We start from the raw sequence: 21,201 nt of genomic DNA, 5'->3' as shown, positions 1-21,201 counted from the left end.
TCATTGCCTATCCGGCACCTAACAAATTGCCTGGTAGTCATTTATTGGTTAGATGAATGGATGGTGCCTTGCTCCAGGAAGCTGGGTGTGGTGTTGAAACCATTGAGAATCTATCAAAGATGGACCTCAGACTCCCACAGGCAAAAGACCCCGGTATTCACTGGTCTAAGGCCAGGACCCCTGAAGTTGCCCTGGCTGAGGTAGCGCCTGAGAAACCCCCAGGGAATGAAGGGCACTGTTTAATTCTGATTGTCTTGAGGCTGCCCAACTGGGCGGGGGATGCTCGACTGTTGCCTTGCAGGCCTCATTTTCCCTCCCCTTCTGGGCGGGATAATCATCCAACTACCCTTGCGACGTCAGGGTAGACTAGCGTCAGCTGCCATAAACCACAGAGAGGTCTGAGGGGCTGGGCTCCGCGGGCTCATCCCCCGACCCTCACGCCTCAGGCCCGCCACTCCCCGCGAGGGCGCTCCAGGCAGGTCCTCCAGAGCAGTCGTGCGTCGCTGGGGTCCTTCTAGCCGTGGCGCAGTGGCGCGGTGCGCGTCGGGAAGGCAGCGGACAGGTACGGCCCTCGGCGGCGGCTGGCGCCATGGTGGGTGGTGAGGCGGCCGCCGCGGTGGAGGAACTGGTTTCCGGGGTTCGGCAGGCGGCTGACTTCGCGGAGCAGTTCCGCTCCTATTCGGAGAGCGAGAAGCAATGGAAGGCTCGGATGGAATTCATCCTGCGCCACCTGCCCAACTACCGCGACCCGCCTGACGGCGGCGGCCGCCTGGACCAGCTGCTGTCCCTCTCCATGGTTTGGGCCAACCACCTCTTCTTGGGCTGCAGGTGCGGACCTCTGCCAGGCCGACTGGCCCCCTGCCCTTCGACCCACCACCCACCTCCAGGGCTGTGTCCTGAATGGATCTTCTGCCCTAGGCTAATCCTGCCCCCAACCTCCACCAGCCTTGGCCTGGCCTGCGGCCCTTACCCATCCTGGTAGTCCCTTTTCTGAGCTGCAGTCTTGTCATTGCCAAAATGCGTTGTTGTGATGACCATACTACTAAAGGGTGAAAAGCACTTAGCACATAGTAGGCGCTGAAGTTGTCGTTGTTATTTTTATTACTATTAGCTCAAACCATCTTATAGAGTGCATTTTAAGTCTACTAGCTCCTTTATCCCCTTATGATAACTGCAGAGACAGACACCAATATCCCCATTTTATAGATGAAAACGCTGAGGCAGGGGGAGTGATAGGTCTAACGTCATACAACTTCAGGCAAGGTGGGTGGATTTTGTTATTATGACAGGATGTAATCTGCCACTTGACTATCTCTTCTCAGTCCCCAGCCTGCTGGGCTCTGAGCAGGAACCTGTCTGCTGTCCCTCTTACGAAAAATAACAGACACCTTTTTGTCAAGATGTGCATCCTGGCTATTTCACCAAGAGGGCAAGAGCCTGCTTTTGCAGTGCCTGTTAAAACACCCCCCAGCCCCCGACACCCAATCTGAAGGCCCTCTGGTGCAGTGGGTTAAGTGTTGGACTGCTAACTGAAAGCTCAGTTAAAACCCACTAGCAACTGTGGCAGGATCCACAATGATTTCCAGCGTTGGCAACCCTAGGGAGCAGTTCTACTCTCTTATAGCGGGGCTATGAGTTAGGATCAACTTGATAGCAGTGGGCTTGGTTTTGTTTCAGTGTGTCCCACCAGAAGGAGCTCTGCTAGTACAATTGTTAACTGCATGGCTACTAACCAGAAGGTCAACAGTTCAGCCCCACCAGCTGCTCCAAGGGAGAAAGATGTAGCAATCTGCTTCTGTACAGATTGATAGTCTTGGAAACCCTATGGACAGATTCGGTCCTGGTAGTGCAGTAGTTTAGAGCTGAGTTGCTAACTGAAAAATCAGTCGTTGAAACCCCACATCTGTTCCGTGGGAGAAAGATGTGACATCCTGGTTCCGTGAAGATTTCAGCCTTGGGAACCTTATGGAGCTGATCTACTCTGCCCTATAGGTTTACCAGGATTTGGAATCAATTTGGACAGCAACAGATTTAGTTTGAGGGGATCATCAGAATAGGATTTGGGGACGCAGGGCCAGATTCCTTCTTTCTACCTTCTAGTTTCCAAGGCTAACAGGATCTATAGAGTCCTGGTGTGGCACTGTAGGATAAGCACTGAATTGCTAACCACAAGGTCAGCAGTTCAAATACCCTAGTCTCTCCTCAGAAACCCTACAGAGGGATGCTATGAGTAAGAGGAGCTCTGGTAGCATAGTGATTACGAATCAGGCTCAAACCTCAAGGTCAGCAGTTTGAAACTACCAGCTGTTCTGTGGAAGAAAGATGAGGCTTTTCTGCTCCCATAAAGATTTACAGCCTCTGAAACCCTGTACAGGGTCACTATGAATCGTAATTGACTTCACGGCATGTAACCACCCACCATGAGTCAGAAGTCAGTAGCACTTTACAACAACATCCCAGGTTAGGCAGATGGCAGAGAAATGGGCAAATAATGTAAGTTTAACTAGTGTCACATTCCACATGTGTTTTTAAAAAATCTTTTGTTTTTGTCTCTCATACCATATCCAAGAATATGTATTGTCAGGTGTATGGCGCCTTTATTTTTGTAAAGATCAAAACACCTGCTTTATTGGCATTCTGAAAGCCCACTTCTGTATCCATAAGCAGAAAGAACTTAAGCTGCTGGTAAACATATAATAGGTTTTTCCTACAGTATCAATCAGATCAGTCTTTGAGAGTTCAACTTACAGTCTTGTTGCTATGTGCCGTGGAGTCTGTTCCGACTTATAGTGACCCTGCATAGGTTTCTGAGTGTAAATCTTTACGGGAGCAGAAAGGCTCATCTTTCTCCCGCAGAACAGCTGGTAGTTTTGAACTGCTGACCTTAAGGTTTGTAGCCCGATTCTTAACGACTATGCTACCAGAGGTCCTTGAACTTACAGTCTAGCAGCCTGCAATTTCAAATTAACTCATAGTGACAATTCTTCTAAGGCTTTTACTGTACTATTTTTATTGTGCAGTTACAACAAAGATCTGTTAGACAAGGTGATGGAAATGGCCGATGGCATTGAAGTGGAAGATCTGCCACAGTTTGCAACCAGAAGTGAATTAATGAAAAAGGTAAATAGGATTTCCAAATGCATTTAATGAACTAGTGTAAGTAGTTAAGGTTCCTAGCCTTTATGATATGTATAGAGTATATTGCTTTTTTTGAAAAAACTATTGTGATGTATCTTTCAAGGGCAGGAGGCAATGGCAGTGTTGAGTCCTGGTATAGCCAGGAGATCCAGCAGATATCTTCAGTTTAACTTTTTTTTAAAGTTTGTATTGTGAATTGAGTGAAAGTTTATAGGGTAGATCATCAGTTTTACATTCAACAAATCATATACCTTGTTTCATTACAATGATTATAATCCCCTCTATGCACCATCAGTTAGTAGTATTTCTATTCAGTTTAGCTCTTTTTTTAAAAAAACAACAACACATATAATAATTTTTTTTGTTGATGTGTGCTTTTTTAAAAAACATATATAATAGTTTACGCCACCAAAGGGCACATTCTGCAAGTCTGCCTCCTGGCTGCCAGCTCTCAGTCCCTCTCTTCCCATGAACCTAGAGTCCTTAGCTGCTCCCTCTCTCCATATCCCCATCTCTGCCTCCATCTCTGGTGTCACTGCTTCTCTGGATAAGATCCCACATTCTGCTTGTGCTTTTCTCCCTTAATGGTCTTAGGATCCTCTGTTTCTGGACTGTAAGATTAACTACTCCCCCGTTTTTATTATAAAACTTCTTGTACAATTGTGACAGTCACAATTAGTTATGATAACAATTACTGTTGAATCATAAGAATCTTATCCCCATCTCTTTTTGCCAGACCCATCTAGACAAGGTGAACTATTTAGTGGGGACTTCAGTTTAACTTTTCACTTCTCTTTTGCTCTGGCTCATTTATGATCTCAGAGATAGACATCCAAGAGGGATGAAACAGTTAGAACTTGCTCTGAAAAATTTTATTAAATGCTTGCCTTTCAAAGCTCCCCAATCCTGGCCTTCAGAAAAGTCCAATAGGAACACTGACTTGGTGCATCAGATGCCCTCTGGAAACATTGTGTTCTTATTTGTTGTCACTTGTTGAGATGATCTTCATTCTTTGTTCACAGCGCACAAGACTGTAGAGACTAGTGGAACTTGGAGACCGTGGCTCTTCGTTATCCTTCAAGCCAGGAACTGAAATCAGTCCTGTGGCTCAATTTTCAGCCAAAAGATAGATATAGGTCTGTCTTCTCATTGTTTATCCAAGATCCTCACAAGAGTCAGCTGGGAGCCTCATGTTAAACCATCTTCTGCCTGGGTTCCCTGGTGACAAATAGCAGACAAAGCTGTTAATAGACTGGCTCAGAGAGTTTCTTTAAAAGAAAGGCCTCTTGTATTTTTTTCTAGGGAGGTGTGAAAATACATAAGTAGCTTTTTTGCAGGTGTATCCACACGTGGAGAGCATCTTGAGGACGTTTCTGAGCAATCATGGGAAACAACTAGAGTATATTGCTATTTGAATACTTTTGTTTACTACCCAAAGGGTCTAGGCCCTTTTATTTTTATTTATTGCTCTAAACCTTTTCATAAGTAGATAACACAATGATAAATGATGCACTGTTGGTTGAATACCATGAAAACTCGACCTTTTCTGTTTTAGCTTTTTGATTGATTTTTAAGTAAGTGGTGGGTGAAATTGTTAGTTTCCCACTTCGATTTTGTTCCCATGATTAAACTAAGGGTTTACTTCTTAACCCATGGAGGATAATCTTGTGAATATAGAAAACTGCTAAAAATCAAAGAGCCAGGTGGTACTGTATTGAACTTGAGGAATTCAGGAGTAAAGAACAATGAACAATAAAGATATCCCACTGAAAAGAAATCTCTTCTCCAGAGCAGAAATTAGAAACTTTGGTATTACCAAAGAAGAATTAACATTTTGGTATGCTTTGGGGAATGACTGAAATGACTACTTTGTTACTAAAAAAAGACATAATTGAAAATATTTCTGAATGATTAGGGGATGCCAGTTGGTAAACTGTTTTTAATACTCTTGTGCTTGGATTGACCTTTCAGAGTTTTCATGTAGTCAGATTTATAGGTCTTAAACTAAGATTTTTATAAAATGAGTAAATCAGTACTTATTTTAAACACATTTTACAGAAATATTAGAAAAGTTTAAGTTCATGTTTCTTTAATGAAATACATGTATGAAAAGCACAAGTAATTTAGCTTTTGTATGGAATACACTTTATTTAAAAAAAAAAAAAAATGTAACAGTAACTCATCCTCGCTCTAGCTGAGGGCCAGACTAGACTTGTTTGGCCAGTCCAATTTGCCGATGGGAATGTGGTTGGAATAATGTCCACATACCATAGCTTTTCCCTGTCTGTTCTTAAGACTTAGTCTGCTGTGGGCCTGTGGATTTTTTACAGTGAGTTGTTGCCTAGAGCCTTCTGTTTGGACCCTGGGGGCTTGGACCAGAAAGAATTTAGAGGCTAGGGTGGGGCTGTTCATTCCAGCAATTTCCAGAATCACTACTAGACATTCTTTTACTAATTTACTGTCATTTCCTCAGTCAGTTGAAGGAATTGAATTGTTCCCTTATTTCTTGAAGTTCCTTTGGCACTTTATGCAGGCCTCTTTCAGATCATAAGTCATGAGCTAGCTTCATTTATGTGCCTCTTTTGCCCCCAGATTGTGTCTTTTCTTGAGCAAAGAGATGGCACATAAAAGTTTATTGTGCAGTGCCTTCGAGTCAGTTCTGACTCATAGCGACCCTGTATTGGGTTTCCAGTCAGCAGCTGGTGGGTTAGAACTGCCGACTTTGTGATTTATAGTCCAGCGCTGATCCTACAGCGCCACACCAGGATTTTAATCTAAAGCTGGAATCCAAAGCTTCAGGGAGCCATGTAAATTGGACTTTATGAGTTTGTAGCTTTTTGGATTCTCTCATGTAATACTTTCAAACATTTCTTGCCAGTCCTCCTTGGGTATCCCAGAGTGGAGGTTCCTGGGGCTCTGACAGGGAGGGGCTAGAGAGCTGCAGCCTACTCGAGACACCAACCTCCCTTTCCAGGGTGAGACAGGAAGGTAATGGGTGAACCTTCACTTCCTCATTACTGTAGCAAACTCGGTTTTTGTTCTTGAGAGGTATTCTGCCTTCCCTCAAGTGTTTTTTCCCATCAGTTTTCTATTGTACTTCCCCATCTTACATGGGTTCTGAAAGGTAACCCTTCAAATATACTGGACTATAAGAAATCAGTACAGAGAATAATATTTGGGCTGCAGACCCTGGAGGATACTTTTTTTCATTGGTAGGCATGTCCCAAATATTTTCCATATGTTGTTGTTGTTAAGTGCCATTGAGTTGGTTCCGACCCATAGCGCCCTGTACAGGGTTTCCAAGGGTGTAAATCTTTATGGGAGTAGAAAGCCTCATCTTTCTCCCGCGGAGCGGCTGGTAGTTTCGAACCGCTGACCTTAAGGTTCGCAGCCCGATTCATAACCATTACGCTACCATAGCTCCTTATTTTCCATATAGCAGAGTGAAAAAATGTGTGTGTGTTACATATGAAGAGGTGGTCTGTTTAAACTTGAAATGGCTTCTTGAACCTCAAAACTGTAGAAAGCCCATGTCCTGGGCTGTATGTCCTTGATTGATTGTACTATGTGAGCCTCCTGAGAGTCCTCAGGCATGGACTTGGCATCCCTAAAATACCAGTGCTGTCATCATGCCAATCTTTAGCACTTAACTACCTGAAGAAAGCCAGAAAGAAGGCCGTCATTCCATCATAATCTTTGAATTATGTGTTTCAACTTCCTTCAAATAAACATGTTTTCTTAGTAACCAAGTTTAATTTTAGACTGTTGATGCCACTGAAAATGGAAGTCAGCTGATTGTGAAAAGGGAGATACTTAGAGGGCACATAGAGTTTTGCTAGTGTTGAACCTCTTCAAGATAAGCGCATCCTGATAACAGGTCATCTGATCTGTGTGCCATTAGACTTGTGTGGTATTGAAGCCATTTCCCACTAAACACCACCCTGAGAGCCCATTGGATGGAGGCCCACTGAGACCCAGGGACTTCCCCAGCTATTTTGTCTCTTACCTGAGGTTTTTGCATGTAAAAGAGACTGGCAAACATTAGGCAATTTTGCTAACTCAGAGATAAAATCAAAACCAAAAACACAAACACCTAGTATCAAGCCACGTACCAGAAAACGTCTGTTGTTCTTCTGCCCAGAATTGATCCTTTGCTCTAAAATTAGATTTTAGTTGGATTTTAAAGCCAACTAGCAAGTAGAAATGAATCACCTGGCATTGTTGATATCTCAAGACCAGACAGAGACATCAGCTCTTTAAAGTAGGATTTTAAAAATACTTTATGGCTACTCTGCAACTTTGAGGAGAATACATCTCTGTGGTCTGACCAACTGGTGTTTTGTTTTTGTTATTTTGGTCTGAAAGACAAAATGCATATTGGCCTTTGACAGGTGGGATCTAGCAAACAGTTGCAGTGTCTGGTTTTTCTTTTGAAAAGATTTAAATAAATACATTCAGATTAAAAAAAAAAAATCTCCATTTTCTATCAGTCATTCCAAGACACCTAGAATCAGTCATTGTGGTTGACCAGTTTACCCATGAGAGAGTGGTAATTAACAGAGCAGCAGCTGACTCTGGAAAGGGTATCTTTATCATGACTGTCAGAGGTAATTTTTCCAAGGTATTGTCTTAGTCAAGGAGAACGAAGAGTGATTGACAAAGACTTAAGAAGCTATCATTACTGGCTCAAAGAAAGAAGTTGTCAGCTTAATTACTTGGTCCATTTTCCTGAGAACATTTTTATCCCAAGAGGGAAAATGACTATATATAAAATGTGAAAGAGAAGTAAGAAAATCAAGTGTGTGTACATTTCAGGAGATTATCTTTTGATCATTGGAGCCCTGTGGTCAGAGTGGCTAAATACTCAGCTGCCACCTAAAAGGTTGCCAGTTCGAATCCACCATGTGCTCCTTGAAAGATGAGACCCATAAAGATTTACAGCCTTTTAAACCCTCTGTCCTGAAGGGTCAATAGGAGTTGAATTTGACTTAATGGCAATGGCTTTGGTTTGGGTTTTCTTTTGCGCATTAATTATGTCCAGTCTTGGCAAGCTTTGCAATATGGAGTAGATACTCCCTTGGTGGAAAGAACTGGGATTCTAGATAAAAAGTAGCAAATATTTAAAAATAAAAATTTCAGCCTGTCAGATTGGATAAATCAGGGGAAGTCTTGTATCCCACGGTAAAGCTCTGAGGAGGTACCTGTGTTTTCCCTTTGATCGACTACAATTGAAGCACTTAGGAAGGCTGTGACTGACACCACAGGCTAGGCTCTCTGTCCAGTGTACTCACTAATGACAGAGTCCAGTGTGCCTGCAGTAGCTGCCAACACCTTTTATCCGCACAGCTGCAGCTGTTGTGCTGCTGTAGTCTTGGTCTTTTCTGTCAAAAATTTGAGAGCTGCTGGGGTGGGGGGGGGTTTGTTTTCACTTTAGACTAATGATGGTTTCTTTGGATAATACTGCATTTCCTAAAAGGAGAAAGACTTCTGTTTTGCTTTTGCTGTGGAATTTAGCTTGTTTTTAAGTCTTTGAAGAAGACTGGAGTGACTGGCTTAGCTAGAAAATAGGTCATACCTTGAAAACTCTGATTACTAAAAAGACTCTCAGATTGATTCACTTTCACTGCTAAATGTTAAGGAAACCCATTCAAATACAGGTGACAGCCAACGTGATTTCTTCACGCCCTGCTTAAAAGTTGTCTATAGCCAAGTTTAAATTTACCAAAGGTGCTAGAAAGTACCCAAAAAGAGTATATCTGCCTCAACTTGTCACTATTTGCAGACATACATTTACAGTTTCTAATAGTGTAAACCCCAGAAATATATAACCTTCACATCTCCTAAATATCCTGACTCAATGTGAAGTGCTCTGAATTACTTACTACCTGAATTCAGCTGCCTTTAATTTAGAACAATAAGTGTTTTTGTGATTCTGCTGTTAGAACTCTTACTTGCAGAGCATGCCTGGAAAAAGTTGTATTTTAAGTGTTTCCATTATCACTTTAAATTGTGAGTACTTACAGATCACAAGGAGCTCTGGTAGCGTAGTGGTTACGAATCGGGCTGCGAACCTTAAGGTCAGCGGTTCGAAACTACCAGCTGCTCCGTGGGAGAAAGATGAGGCTTTCTACTCCTGTAAGGATTTACACCCTCGGAAACCCTGTACAGGGTCGCTATGGGTCGGAACCGACTCGATGGCACTTAACAACAACAACAACTTACAGATCACAAGGGGTCCTGGTGGCATAGTGGTTAAGTGCTTGGCCGCTAACCAAAAGGTCTGGTTTGAACCCTGTCCTTTAGGTTCTAACCTGTCCTTTAGGTTCCTTAGGAGTTGTCATCCAATAGACAATAGTGTTGTTTTTTCAATAGATAACAGACTTCCAAATGGATTGTGCCGTCAGTGTTTGGCTGACTTTTCTTTGTGGTAAATAGTAATAATTTCTAAGACTGCTTACCATTTGGATGGTGGTAAGCAGTTGGCAAAGAGCTCTGGTAGCCTAGAGGTTACGAATTGGGCTGCGAACCGCAAGGTCGGCAGTTCGAAACTACCAGCTGTTCTGTGGGAGAAAGATGAGGCTTTCTGCTCCTATAAAAATTTTCAGCCTCGGAAACCCTGTACAGGGTCGCTATGAGTCAGAACCGACTCCACAGCACATAACAAGAAACAGGTGGTTCCAACTCATAGCAACCTGTATTGTTTCTGAGGCTGTAGGGAGCAGAAAGCCTCATCTTTCTCCCCGGGAGATTCAAACTGCTGACCTTGGGTTGCAGCCCAACTGTTAACCCTAGGTAGTGAGTGCATCAGTGTTAGATTTTAATTTGTGAAGATGAATTTGATTCTGTTAACCACTTAGCTATATAACCTTTTCTTTTTCTCCCCCGTTACCTCCTTTCCAGCATCAAAGCTAAGGTAGAAGATATACCACATTTTCATCATCAGCTGCGCAGGCTCAGAAAAGAGACTGGGATAGAGGTGACACTGACCCCCCAGCATCTCTCAAGACTTGGTGGTATTACCAACACAAAGGAAAAGAGGCAGCTGGAATGAAATACAACCTGCCTTGATTCGCTTTTTAAAAGTTCTTATTCTTCTAAAACCTATTATTGTAAAAGTATGCATGGACAGTTTATATATTTATAAATCATGTACTCAAAGATGAATTCATCAACATTGTGAAAGCCCTCTTTTGTTTTTAAATGTCAATGTAATAACGAGAGGTAATGAATTTCGCAATTTGAATTTTTTAACAAAGTTCTTTTTAAAGTATGGTTATTTTATAACTTCATCCCATTCCATCCTGCCATAACAAAACAGATCCTTGATTTACTTGTTTCTTTCTACTTGAAATTGATCATTCTAGGTAAAGTGGAGGGTCAGAAAAAAGAAGACCACCACCCACCCACCCGATTAGCAGCAGCAATAGGTTCAAGCCGGACGATTGTGAGGATGGTGTAGGACCAGGCAGTGTTTTGTTCTGTTTTGCATGAAGTTAATATGAGTCAGAACCAACTTTAGGGCACCGAACAACAACCCTCCCACTTTCTTTTTTTATTGTGATAATAAAATTTTAGGCCCTGGAGGGTCTCTGAATTACTATCTTTTGGGGAAAAGGCAGTCTAGCTAAAGTATCTGGCCTTATTTTTAAAGCTCATTGACATAAAATTGTACAGCTTTGCCTAAGCAGCTAGCCTCAATTTTTAGATTCTCTAGGTCTCCCAGGTTGCTGAGCTAAAGCTTACATTTTCTTTTTCTGGATGGAATCCAGGATTTGAGTTTTAAGATTTGAGAAACTGCTCTGCATATAGCCCTTCAGGAAATGCTTATTTATTGGAATCCTGCTTGCCTCTGAATTGTCCTTATTCATGATCCCTTTTTAGTTAGTGTGAGGAGAACCTTGGTTGGTGCAGTGGTTGACAGTTGGAACCCATCAGCCTCTCCACGAGACAGAGATGTGACAACCTGCTTCTGTCAAGACTTGCAGCCTTGGAAAAACTATGGGATCTGTGTGAGTTGGGTGGACTCAAGGCAGTGGGTTTGGTTTTGGGTTTAGCACATCTGTTTTGCACCCCTCCTAGGTCTTCTTTACTATTTGGTATTCACCATGCATGGAGCCCGGAGCCCCGGTGTAGTGCTGTAGGATAAGCACGGACTGCTACCTGCAAGGTTGGAGGTTCAGACCACCAGCTGATCCTGGGAAACCCTATATAGGGTTGCTATGAGTTGGACAGCACTTAACAACGATAATTAATGAAGCCCTGGTGTGGTGCTGTAAGATGAGAACTGGACTGCAGCCACAAGGTCAGTAGTTCAAACCTACCAGCTGCTTTGGGGAAGAAAGATGAGGCTTTCTGTTCCCATAAAGATTCACAGCTTCAGTGAGGGAAAAACAACAGTGAAGCTGTGAGCTAAGCCCTACAACGTTCAATAGACTCCTGTGAACCTGGCTGGATACCTGGTTGTCCAGCAGTGTGGCAAGACCTGGGGACTCTTGGGCCCAGAGTCAGTCACATAGCCACAGAGGACTAGAGTGGAGAATGAAGCATCCAGCTGATAAGAAGAGAGGGCTTATGCACAAGAACACCCACACTTGCAGATAATATCCACTTGACCTGGCTTCAATGACTGGATGATCAGAACTTGACCTACACCTATGGATGCAGTAGCTCAAAAGAGGGAACAAATCTTTACAGCGAGGATCATTCCCACCCCCACCCTCCATACAAAGGGGAGTAGACAGGGATGAGCCACTTGGACATTGGCTACCCAAAATGGGGGGACTACAAAGGCAAGAAGTGACTGGCTTACAAGCTTTCAAGAGGGAGCCTAGATCCAGAGGGCATGGAGGAAGGTAGAATCTCCACTGAGTAGTATCCAATCTGTCTGGGCGGGACTGATGAAAGGAGATGTGAATAGCACTCCTGGAACAATAGTGAACACTTACTGTCAGGACTGAATGTGAGGGTTGGAAATGTAAAGGTAGACGTTTTGTAGCAAAAGGAGGGGAGTGGTTGACTTTTCAGTCTAGGAGCTGAGGGCCCTGGGACCCTCAAAGGAGAAGAGCAGAGAGCGGGACCCTACCCAGAGAAGCAGTGACGCCAGAGATGGAGTCAGAGAAGATGACGTGGGAGGAGCAGATGGGGACTTTAGACCCAGAGAGGGAGAGGGGCTGTGTGCCGACGACCATGTGGGGGCAGGGTTATAGGGTATACCCTTTGGTTGGTTTTTGATGCATGGAGGGGATTGTAACCATGGCAATGAAACGATATATGATAGGATGAATGTAAAACTAATGTTCTCCCATGTAAACTATCACATAATTCACAACACACATTAAAAAAAAATAAAAAAAGGTTTACAGCTTCAGAGACCCTATATAAGGTCGCTAGGAGTTGGAATATACTTGATGGTAAGTGAATGTGGTTTTTTTCTTAAACAATGTACCCTCCAGGCATAAGCTGAGGGAAGAGGCCAAGAATTAGGATTTCTGTCTCTGATCTGTTAACTTTGAACAAGCCACTTATCTCCCTTGAATCTTACCTGGAGAATGGAAATTTGAAATACACTTCTCACAAAAGCGATGGCAAGGATTCATTAAAATAGTAATTGTGCTGGGACCAAGACTAGTGCTCAGTGAGGCTTAGCCAGTTTTTTTCTTTAAATGTAACCTAGCTTTCCATTTTGATGATCTGCACAAACTTGTGAGGCTTAAAAAAAATTACAAAGTGGAAAAATCAGTGTGTGATTATTCACTTTGTGTGTGTATTTTATTTTCAATTCAGTCATTTTTATAATTATGCCTTAAATTGAACCATCTAGGTCAGAAACAATGGCGGGGTCCCTTATTCCAAAGAAATTGATCTTTTCAGAAATGTACTGATAATAGCAAATAGAGTACGTCTGGCAGGAGATAGGATTTTTCTCTTTTGAAATGTATTTTTCATAGGTTTCTCATCATGTATTCTATTTTTTTAGAAATGAGGTGATGTCAAAAGTATAAAATCATCATAGGCTTTCAGGGCTGTGTCCCTTGCATAACTGGTGGTGGCAGTTATGTGCCGTGGAGTAGGTTCCGACTCATAGCGAATCTGTACAGGGTTTCCAAGGCTGTAAATCTTTACGGGAGCAGAAAGCCTCATCTTTCTCCTGTGGAACAGGTGGTAGTTTCAAACTGCTGACCTTGCAGTTGGCAACCCAATTCATAACCACTATGCTACCAGAGCTCCTTGTATAACTAGCAAGTTTAAACTGTAGAATAATGTTTTGTGTTCTGTCAAGTCAATTCTGACCACAGCGACTCTAGGTGACAGGTATAACTACTTCATAGGATTTTTAAGGCTGAAATCTTCATGGGAGCAGATTACCAGCCCCCCATCCCACCCACAGAGTGGCTTGTGGATTAGAACCTTTCAGTTCAAGCTCACCGGCTACTCCTGGAAACCCTATACAGGGTCACTGTGAGTTAGAACTGACTCGACAGCATGTAACAAAAGTTTCAGTTAGCAGCTAAGTGCTTGACCCATTGTGCCACTAGGACGTCCTTGTGGATTAATACACCCCACCCCTAATTTGCTTATTAGTTTATTTTCTTCGTGTGTATATTTGTGAAAATTTATTAAGTAGTAAGACCAAATTGAAAAAAAAATATTCTTTAAAAAGATCTAGTAACACTAGGAGGGGGCTCAAAAAGTTTGTGGAAAATGGAATTCTAAGATAATGGAAGGTTCCAGAACAAGATGGAGTAGGCAGCCACAACAAGGACATGGGAAACGGAGTAAAACAGATACAGATGGTGCTCCTGGAATTATGAGTTTCAGAGGATTGGACAGAGAGGTGGATTTGAGTGCTGACTGTAATAGGATGCTGAACAAGAGCAGTGAGAGAGGAAAAACGGATGGGCTGCCAGCTACCCTGGGGCGGGGGTAGAGGGAGGGGGTGGGAGCACGGCCATCTTGAGCTTTTGCTTTTGGCTGTAGGTACAGTGACCTGGAGGTAAAAGATGTAGCTGGAGGTTGGAGTTCTCCCTTGTCCTTGCACCCTCCTAGTAGTGTGATACGTGGCCAAACCCCGATCTCACCAGCCCAGTGTCCAGCGGCACCCTCATGTGCAGCCTCTACTGTGGGTGGGGTAAGACTCCTAGAATACCACCCTTGAGTCTGGAGGCCAGTGAAAGTGCCCCGAACTATGCTATATAAACAATGAGAACTGTTCACACGTCCAGTTTCTATCACATCCACCAGAGACAGGTGGTGAGAACCTGATAACACTTCAATGTACAATCAACTAAATATAAATACAGTGGCACCACTGTATCTGAAGACAGAGGGCTTCAAACAAGTGACCAAAATAGAGACAGAAAATATAATAGCAGAAAGGATATCAGAACTACTTGATAAGGAATTTAAAATAGTGATATTTAGGTACCTTCAAAAGATTGAGAAAGCAATTGAGAAAACTAGATGAAATCAAGGAATAAGGAGACAAAACTTTAAATGAATTTAGGAAAACACTATTAAGAATGAACTAAAATGAGAAATCGGAAACCATACAAATACAGCATTTAGAAAGCCAGATTAATGCTGGGATTTCAGTTGGATAGTACACTGAAAGGGCAAAGAAGCAGAACTGAATCAACACGAGGTCAGATTAGTGTGTTTGAAGACAAATCTCTCAGTATTCATCTGCTAGAGGAACAATCAGGAAAAAAACAAAAAATCCCAAGAACACCTAAGATTTATATGGGATACTATCAAGAAGAATAACTTACATACAATTGGACTGACAGAACAGGAAGACGTAAAAAACAAACAAAAAAACCCCAAAAAACTATCAAAGAGATGTTGCAAGAAAACTTTCCTAACATGAGAGAAGTTCAAGAAGTTGAAATAACTCCAAACAGGATAGATCCCAAAAGAAAACCATGAAGACATGAGCAGACTTTCCGTACTAAAGACAAGAATCCTGAGAACAGCTCAGAAAAAACTACAAGTTTACCTACAAAAGAGAACTAATAAGACGTAAGCTCTGATTTTTCAGCAGAAAACATGCAAGCAAAACACATAAAACAACTCTGAAAGAAAAATAATTGCCAATCAAGAATCATACCCAGCAAAACTGTCCATCAAATAGATAGGGAATTACGACATTCCAGATAAACAGCAAAAGTTGCAAAAACCAGATCAATCTTACAAAAAATATTAATGGGAGTTGTTTGGACAGAGAACCAACAGCAGACAATATCCTGAGATTAACATACCTGACATTATCACCCAGAACTCAACTCAGATATTCAAAGAAAAAACAAACCTGCTGTTCAAAGTGTCATCGAGTCTGTACTGACGCCAGTGCTGATCCTACAGCACCACCTATAAGACTGAAAATAGGAAACCAGAGATACCAGTTTGTAACAACAGCAACATAAAGTAAAAAGGGAATAATGTAGTTACAGAACTTCCAAATGAAGAGGAAATCAAGTAAACTTCCAAGAAAACAAATGTAAAACTTAACTGTAACCGTAAAACTAGTCCAAGCCTTACTTCTAGCCCTAGCTCAACTCCTATCCCTAACACTAACTCTAGTCCTAACCATAACCCTGATACTAAACAAAATCCTAGGCCTAGCCTAGACCTAGTCATGGCCCCAACCTTAACTAATTTCTACCCATTCCTCAAAATGAAAAAAAAATGAACTTTTCAAGTTCTCTCATATGTGAACATGTACCAGGGATAATTAGACTACTTATATTGTTTTCAAATGTTCATGTAATTGACTTACAGGTTTAAAAAAAAATTTTTATCAGTCAATTTATTTGTGAAGACTTCTCTGTTGTTAAGTGCTGTCGAGTTGGTTCCGACTCACGGCGACCCTATGAGTTCATTTCCAAGGCTTTAATTCTTTGCAGGAGCTGAAAGACTCATCTGTCTTCTATGGAGTGGCTGGTAGGCTTGAACAGCAGACCTCTGCCTAGTGCTTATCATATGGAGCCACTGTGCTCCCAAGTATTAAATTTTGATTCCATTTTCCAATGAGTTTTCCTCAATTTAAGCTGCCTGTTTTTTTCATCCCATCTTTACAACCGCTGTGCCTGTTTCATTGATAAAATTACAAACCATTTAAAATGCCATCCTTTGTTTTTCTGAAATAGAAAGAAGCATAAAATGTGTATTTTTGCAGTACAGCAGGAGTCCTGGTGTGGCGCTGCAGGTTCATGGGCTGGACTACAGTCGGTTTGAACCACATGGTCAGTGGTTCAAGCTCACCAGCCACTTCTTGGAAACCCTATATAGGATCACTGAGTGGGAACTGAATCAATAGCACTTAACAACTAGTAACATCCCACCATCCACTTTGGAGCAGGAGCTTACACTATCTGTGTTAAGACCCATCCATAAACACATTTTTACAAGGTCTTAGACTTAAAACAGACAAGGTCCTTTCTAGCTAATAAATTCCATTTGGAAAGTGAAACTTTACCAAGTCCTTTGCTATGATCTCACCTGATCTTCACCCAAAGTTGTGGGCAGGCTTATACATATAAGTCTCAGAGCTTGTGAGAAGCAATTACTAATATGCCATGCAGTTTATGGTGTTCAGTTGCCTCACAAAGATGCTCATTCATGTTAGCTAAACCAAACCCAGAACATTCCCTTTTGAAACACTGTTCTCTGGCCCACCTATCCAATCCTTTACATTAACGGAAGGATTCCTTTAAACCTTCCCAGGATCCAATCTGACTTGTGGCTCATCTACCCCATGGGCTCTGGGGGGAATCACATTAATTGCCTGCCCATTCTGTGATGCTTTGCTGCATGGTGCTGTCTTTAGAACTTGACCCAGGTATCCCATCACACCTTTCCAGCCCACTGTGGTTTGTTGAGCCAAAAGAAATCCTTGAATACGGCCCTCCCACATCATGGTATGGTACTGTAGGATAGGCATTGTACTGCTAACCTCAGTGTCGGTGGTCCAAAGTGGCTACTCCTTGGAAACCATACAGGGTGAATTGGAACTGATTTGATGGTACTTAACCTCCCAGTGCTCTGGTAGTGTAGTGGTTACATTGAATAGGGCTGGTAACCTCAAGGTTGGCAGTTCAAAACTACCAGCCATTCCGTGGGAGAAAGATGCTTTCTGCTCCCGTAAAGATTTGCAGCCTCAGAAACCCTATGCAGGGTCACTATGGGTCGGAACCGACTCCATGGTACTTAACAACCTCCCAGTGAGAGAATGTTGTTTATAGGGACCTGAGGCACATCTTGTCCCTCCCGATTTACAGTGAGGGGCAATTAAGGTTAGACTTGTGCTGTGGGCGTAGGGTTAAAGGCCCAAATTCTCCTGCTAGAGCTGCTGCTGCTGCTGTTCCCACTGACATTTTCTTAAACCCACCAGCCATTCCTTGAAAACACGGTAAAGGGTCGCTATGATTCTGGACGTTGTTCTTTGTACTCCTGGTGTGGCACTGTTGGGTCAGCACTGGATTGCAAACCATAAGGACATTTTCTATTAAGACTGTTTGCAATAAGTAGATACTTTCTTTTTACTGCGTGTTACTTCATCTTCATCGTTTGTTGGAGGATTTGGTGGATAAATTGTTAAGTGTACTGGCACTTAGTGGGCTTTTATTTTTATAAATTGCTTCATTTCTTGCCCTAGTTTCCCTTTGAGGCCAAGCTGGAAAAATGAAAACTCTCTAGCTAAAGAAAGTAAATATTCACATTTACCTACACCCAACTAGGCTCCATCTTCATGACTGCAAAGGTGGACCTTTTCAATGCAAGCTACAGATGAGGGCCTAAAAGGAAATTTGCTGAATGAATGGCAGCATGCATGGGACAATGGGGTGCCAAGCAAATGCCAGGCTGCCCTGTAGGGCAGGCAGGAGCAGAACCTCGAGGGCTGCCATGAAGACATTTTGGCCCAAGCTTGCATGGCCTGTACAACTCTCCCATACTAGGTGCCTCAGAACTCCTGTACCACCTGGGTATACATACACTTGTACTCATTTTGCCAAGGGGATGGCCATTGCTGCAGCACTGGTACACACAAGACTATGCCTCTGCTCCCTAGCTAGTAAAGGGTTTCTGCAGGCTGCCCAACAGTGAAGTTTGGCCTGGGGTTTTGCCCTATAAGCTGATTAGTTTTCTTTATCAATCTGGTTGTGAATTCTGAGCCCCAGCTGGACCTTCATGTACAGTTTCCACTTAAACCAGCTGTTCTAAACCTTCCAGGTGGTCAGAATGGCTCATATGTTGTATGTTTCTGAATTTACATTATCTTTTATGCCTGTCCACTACTTTTATAAACAAAACCCAGAAAACTGCTATTTAAAGTGTCCCTGAAGAACTAGGAGTTTAGAGCCAGGAGGAGGCACTTGTTGTCTTACAGGGCTCTTGGTCTATTGCCCAGACCTGGGAATGCACAAGCAAAGGCTGTCTTGAAAGTGGTTCCCAGTTTTGGTCTCCATTTTTCATGTTTAGGTCATCTCTTACAGCTTGATCCTGCAGACTTGGTCTTGAGGGAGTAGCAGTGATCTATTTGTTTTCACATTGCTCTGTGCAAAAGGAGATCCAACCCCTTATCAGTTGATGTGTAAAGACTTAACAAAAGCCAGAGAGGATACACGTAATACTGCCAGGCCCTGATATGGCCTTACTTGTCCATACAAGAACAACACAGGAAGGTTACCAATTAAGGTTTTCTTCAGATAATGTTTCAAGCCTTTAGCCAAATCTGGTGACATGAGGTCTGGGTTCCTTCTTGGTTCTCGGCCCAACATGGTTATCAGAACATGCAACAACTTGAAGGGACAGTATCCCTTAGATTTGGAGTGACATAGTAGGTAATCAGCTTCCTGGCCTTTTTGTTTTCTTTGCACCAGAGCACGAATGCAAAATAGGAAATTTTCCCAAGTCAAGTTGTGTAAAATAATTTTACACGGAGCCCAGCCAAAGAACAGCAAATATCTCTGCAGTTGACATTCTGCTCAGGAGCGTAGCTAAGTTGAATTCAGCTGGTGGGCTTTAGTATTCTTGGCAAAAGGTGATGTTTGTAAAGGGGATAAGGAAAGAAGGCAAGTTTATCTTGGGCTTCAGACAGGACGTAGCAAAACAAACCCTTTGCTCTCTAGCGGTCTGCAGTTAAGTGCTTTCATGTTTGCATTTTGGCAGAACTCCTCCCTCACTCTAAGAATGACAAGTAACGGAAGACTTCAGTTGGGTAGAGATAGCTCAGGTTGATGGTGCCTTAGGGGATCCTTTCAGAGACAGACTCGGATTCCCTCTCCACAAGATCCCAACCTAATGGCACTTTTATGAATCCCAGTCTTCCAGGTAAGACTTCAGGTTAGGTTACCATTTCCAAAGGACTACAGAAGCAGCATACATTTAACCAACACCATTCACCAGGTAAAGACTAATGGTTCTTTGTTTTTTCTTAGCAAATTCTTTAGTCTTCCCAAACATGCTATCATGTAGGTCATTGGCAAAAGAACTGACTTTAGCACAGTGGAAATGCCAGAGTTCCTCAGTCAGTCCTTGCACATTTCTCAGCCAAGTAAGAATCTCTCATATACCAATAAGGAAGCTTGGAGTCCACCATTCCCAACTTGATTCCATCTCCCAAGGAGTTAATGTTGCTGAACCCAACAAGGTTTGTAAAGTGCATGGCTCATTCAACTTAAAAAAAAAAAAATAAAAGCCATGTTCATCATTATGAATAAGCTTAGGGAAAACAAAAACAAACGCCAAGCTATTCCATTCAGGCAAGACTAGCAATTGTGGAGCAACTTCTTGAAGAAAGGTGCACATATTTAATACGTTTCTTTAAAGGATAAAGATCCTTCTAACAGTAACCTTTAATTTCTACTGCGGTGTGTGGAGTCCTGGTGTGATGCTGTAGGAAAGATAAACACTGGACCACAAGGTTGGTTTGAACTGCAATGTCAGTGGTTCAAACACATGGGCTGCTCCTCAGAAATTCTGTACAGGGTTGCTATGCGTTAAAACTGACTTGATGGCACATAACAACAATCTCTGCTCTATGCCATATACCAGTATAACTGAATAAAATTACTGTCATCTTTTTCTCTGCCTATGGCAGCTCAGTTCTTTTCTGACTAGGTGGGAACTTAAGTAACAGGGATACCATTTTGGTACAGGATCCTACAGTAGCTTTTTATGGTTTTGGAGCCTACTGGAAGTACCACGTGTTGCTAGAAGAATAAACGAATCTGTCTTGAAAGTAGTAAAGCCAGAATGCTCCTTAGAGGTGAGGATGGCTAAGACTTCATCTCTCGTACCTACAGACATGGTATCAGGAGAAACCAGTCCCAGGAAAACATCATGCTTGGGAAAAATGGAACATCAGTGACCAAGAAGAAGTCTCTGAATTAGATGAACAGACAGTCCGGCAGTGGTGGCAGCAACAACGGATTCACAGATAATTATGAGGATGGTGCAGGACTGGGTAGTGTTTGTACCTAGGGTCACTCTGAGTTGGAACTGATTCAATGGTGCTGTATGATAAGCACTGGACTACTAACCACAAGGTCAGTGATTCAAACCCACCAGCTGCTCCTTGGAAACCCTATAGAGAGTCGCCACGTTGGCACCTACTTGACAGCACTTAACAACAGTAGCTTTCCAACGACTGACTTTTCTATTACTTACATTTACGATTCCCACATAACACAAATTTCTTTGGGGCTTTGCATTACTGAATCCAATAGAAAGGAACTGTAATAAATACTATCAAGACTCCAAGATTTGTCAGATATGGCCCTTACCTCCCAAAACTTGGGAGAATTGAGAGACCAGGATACTTGAGACATAACTCTAAACTGTGCTTGAGTCTCAGGGTTAAAAAGTACCAAATGAATAAACTGCGTAGGCAGGCACCTTGTTTACTGAGCAAAAGAACAGACTGTTGCTAAATACTCACCTTTAACAGCTTCCTTCTCCACTACCTTCCACTTACATAAGATTATTTTTTTGCCAGGTAGGGAGTGTTTCCACATTTGCACATATACAAAGATATTTCTGGGAATGAGGAAAAAAAATCTAGTC

At 42.5% G+C, this 21,201-nt stretch overlaps 1 protein-coding gene across 1 annotated transcript; it reads left to right on the top strand.

Moving 5' to 3' along the window:
- Positions 1–589: 589 nt before the first annotated feature.
- CDKN2AIPNL (CDKN2A interacting protein N-terminal like) lies at positions 590–5,766 on the top strand. Its single transcript, XM_006866206.1, has 3 exons — positions 590–828; positions 3,021–3,120; positions 5,731–5,766. The coding sequence occupies exons 1-3, from the start codon at positions 590–592 to the stop codon at positions 5,764–5,766; spliced, it is 375 nt and encodes a 124-aa protein (XP_006866268.1).
- The last annotated feature ends 15,435 nt before the right edge of the window (positions 5,767–21,201 follow it).

The sequence above is a fragment of the Chrysochloris asiatica genome, unplaced genomic scaffold, assembly GCF_000296735.1.
Source record: "Chrysochloris asiatica unplaced genomic scaffold, ChrAsi1.0 scaffold00087, whole genome shotgun sequence".
NCBI classification, from domain to species: Eukaryota; Metazoa; Chordata; class Mammalia; order Afrosoricida; family Chrysochloridae; genus Chrysochloris; species Chrysochloris asiatica.
The sequence above is the reverse complement of the archived record's forward strand: the minus strand, read 5'-3'. Positions and strand labels throughout refer to the sequence as shown.

Coding starts and splice junctions, on each gene's coding strand:
- CDKN2AIPNL (XM_006866206.1), top strand. CDS start 590: ATGGTGGGTGGTGAGGCGGCCGCCGCGGTGGAGGAACTGGTTTCCGGG. Junction 829..3,020: donor CACCTCTTCTTGGGCTGCAG/GTGCGGACCTCT, acceptor TTTATTGTGCAG/TTACAACAAAGATCTGTTAG. Junction 3,121..5,730: donor GAAGTGAATTAATGAAAAAG/GTAAATAGGATT, acceptor TTTTGCCCCCAG/ATTGTGTCTTTTCTTGAGCA.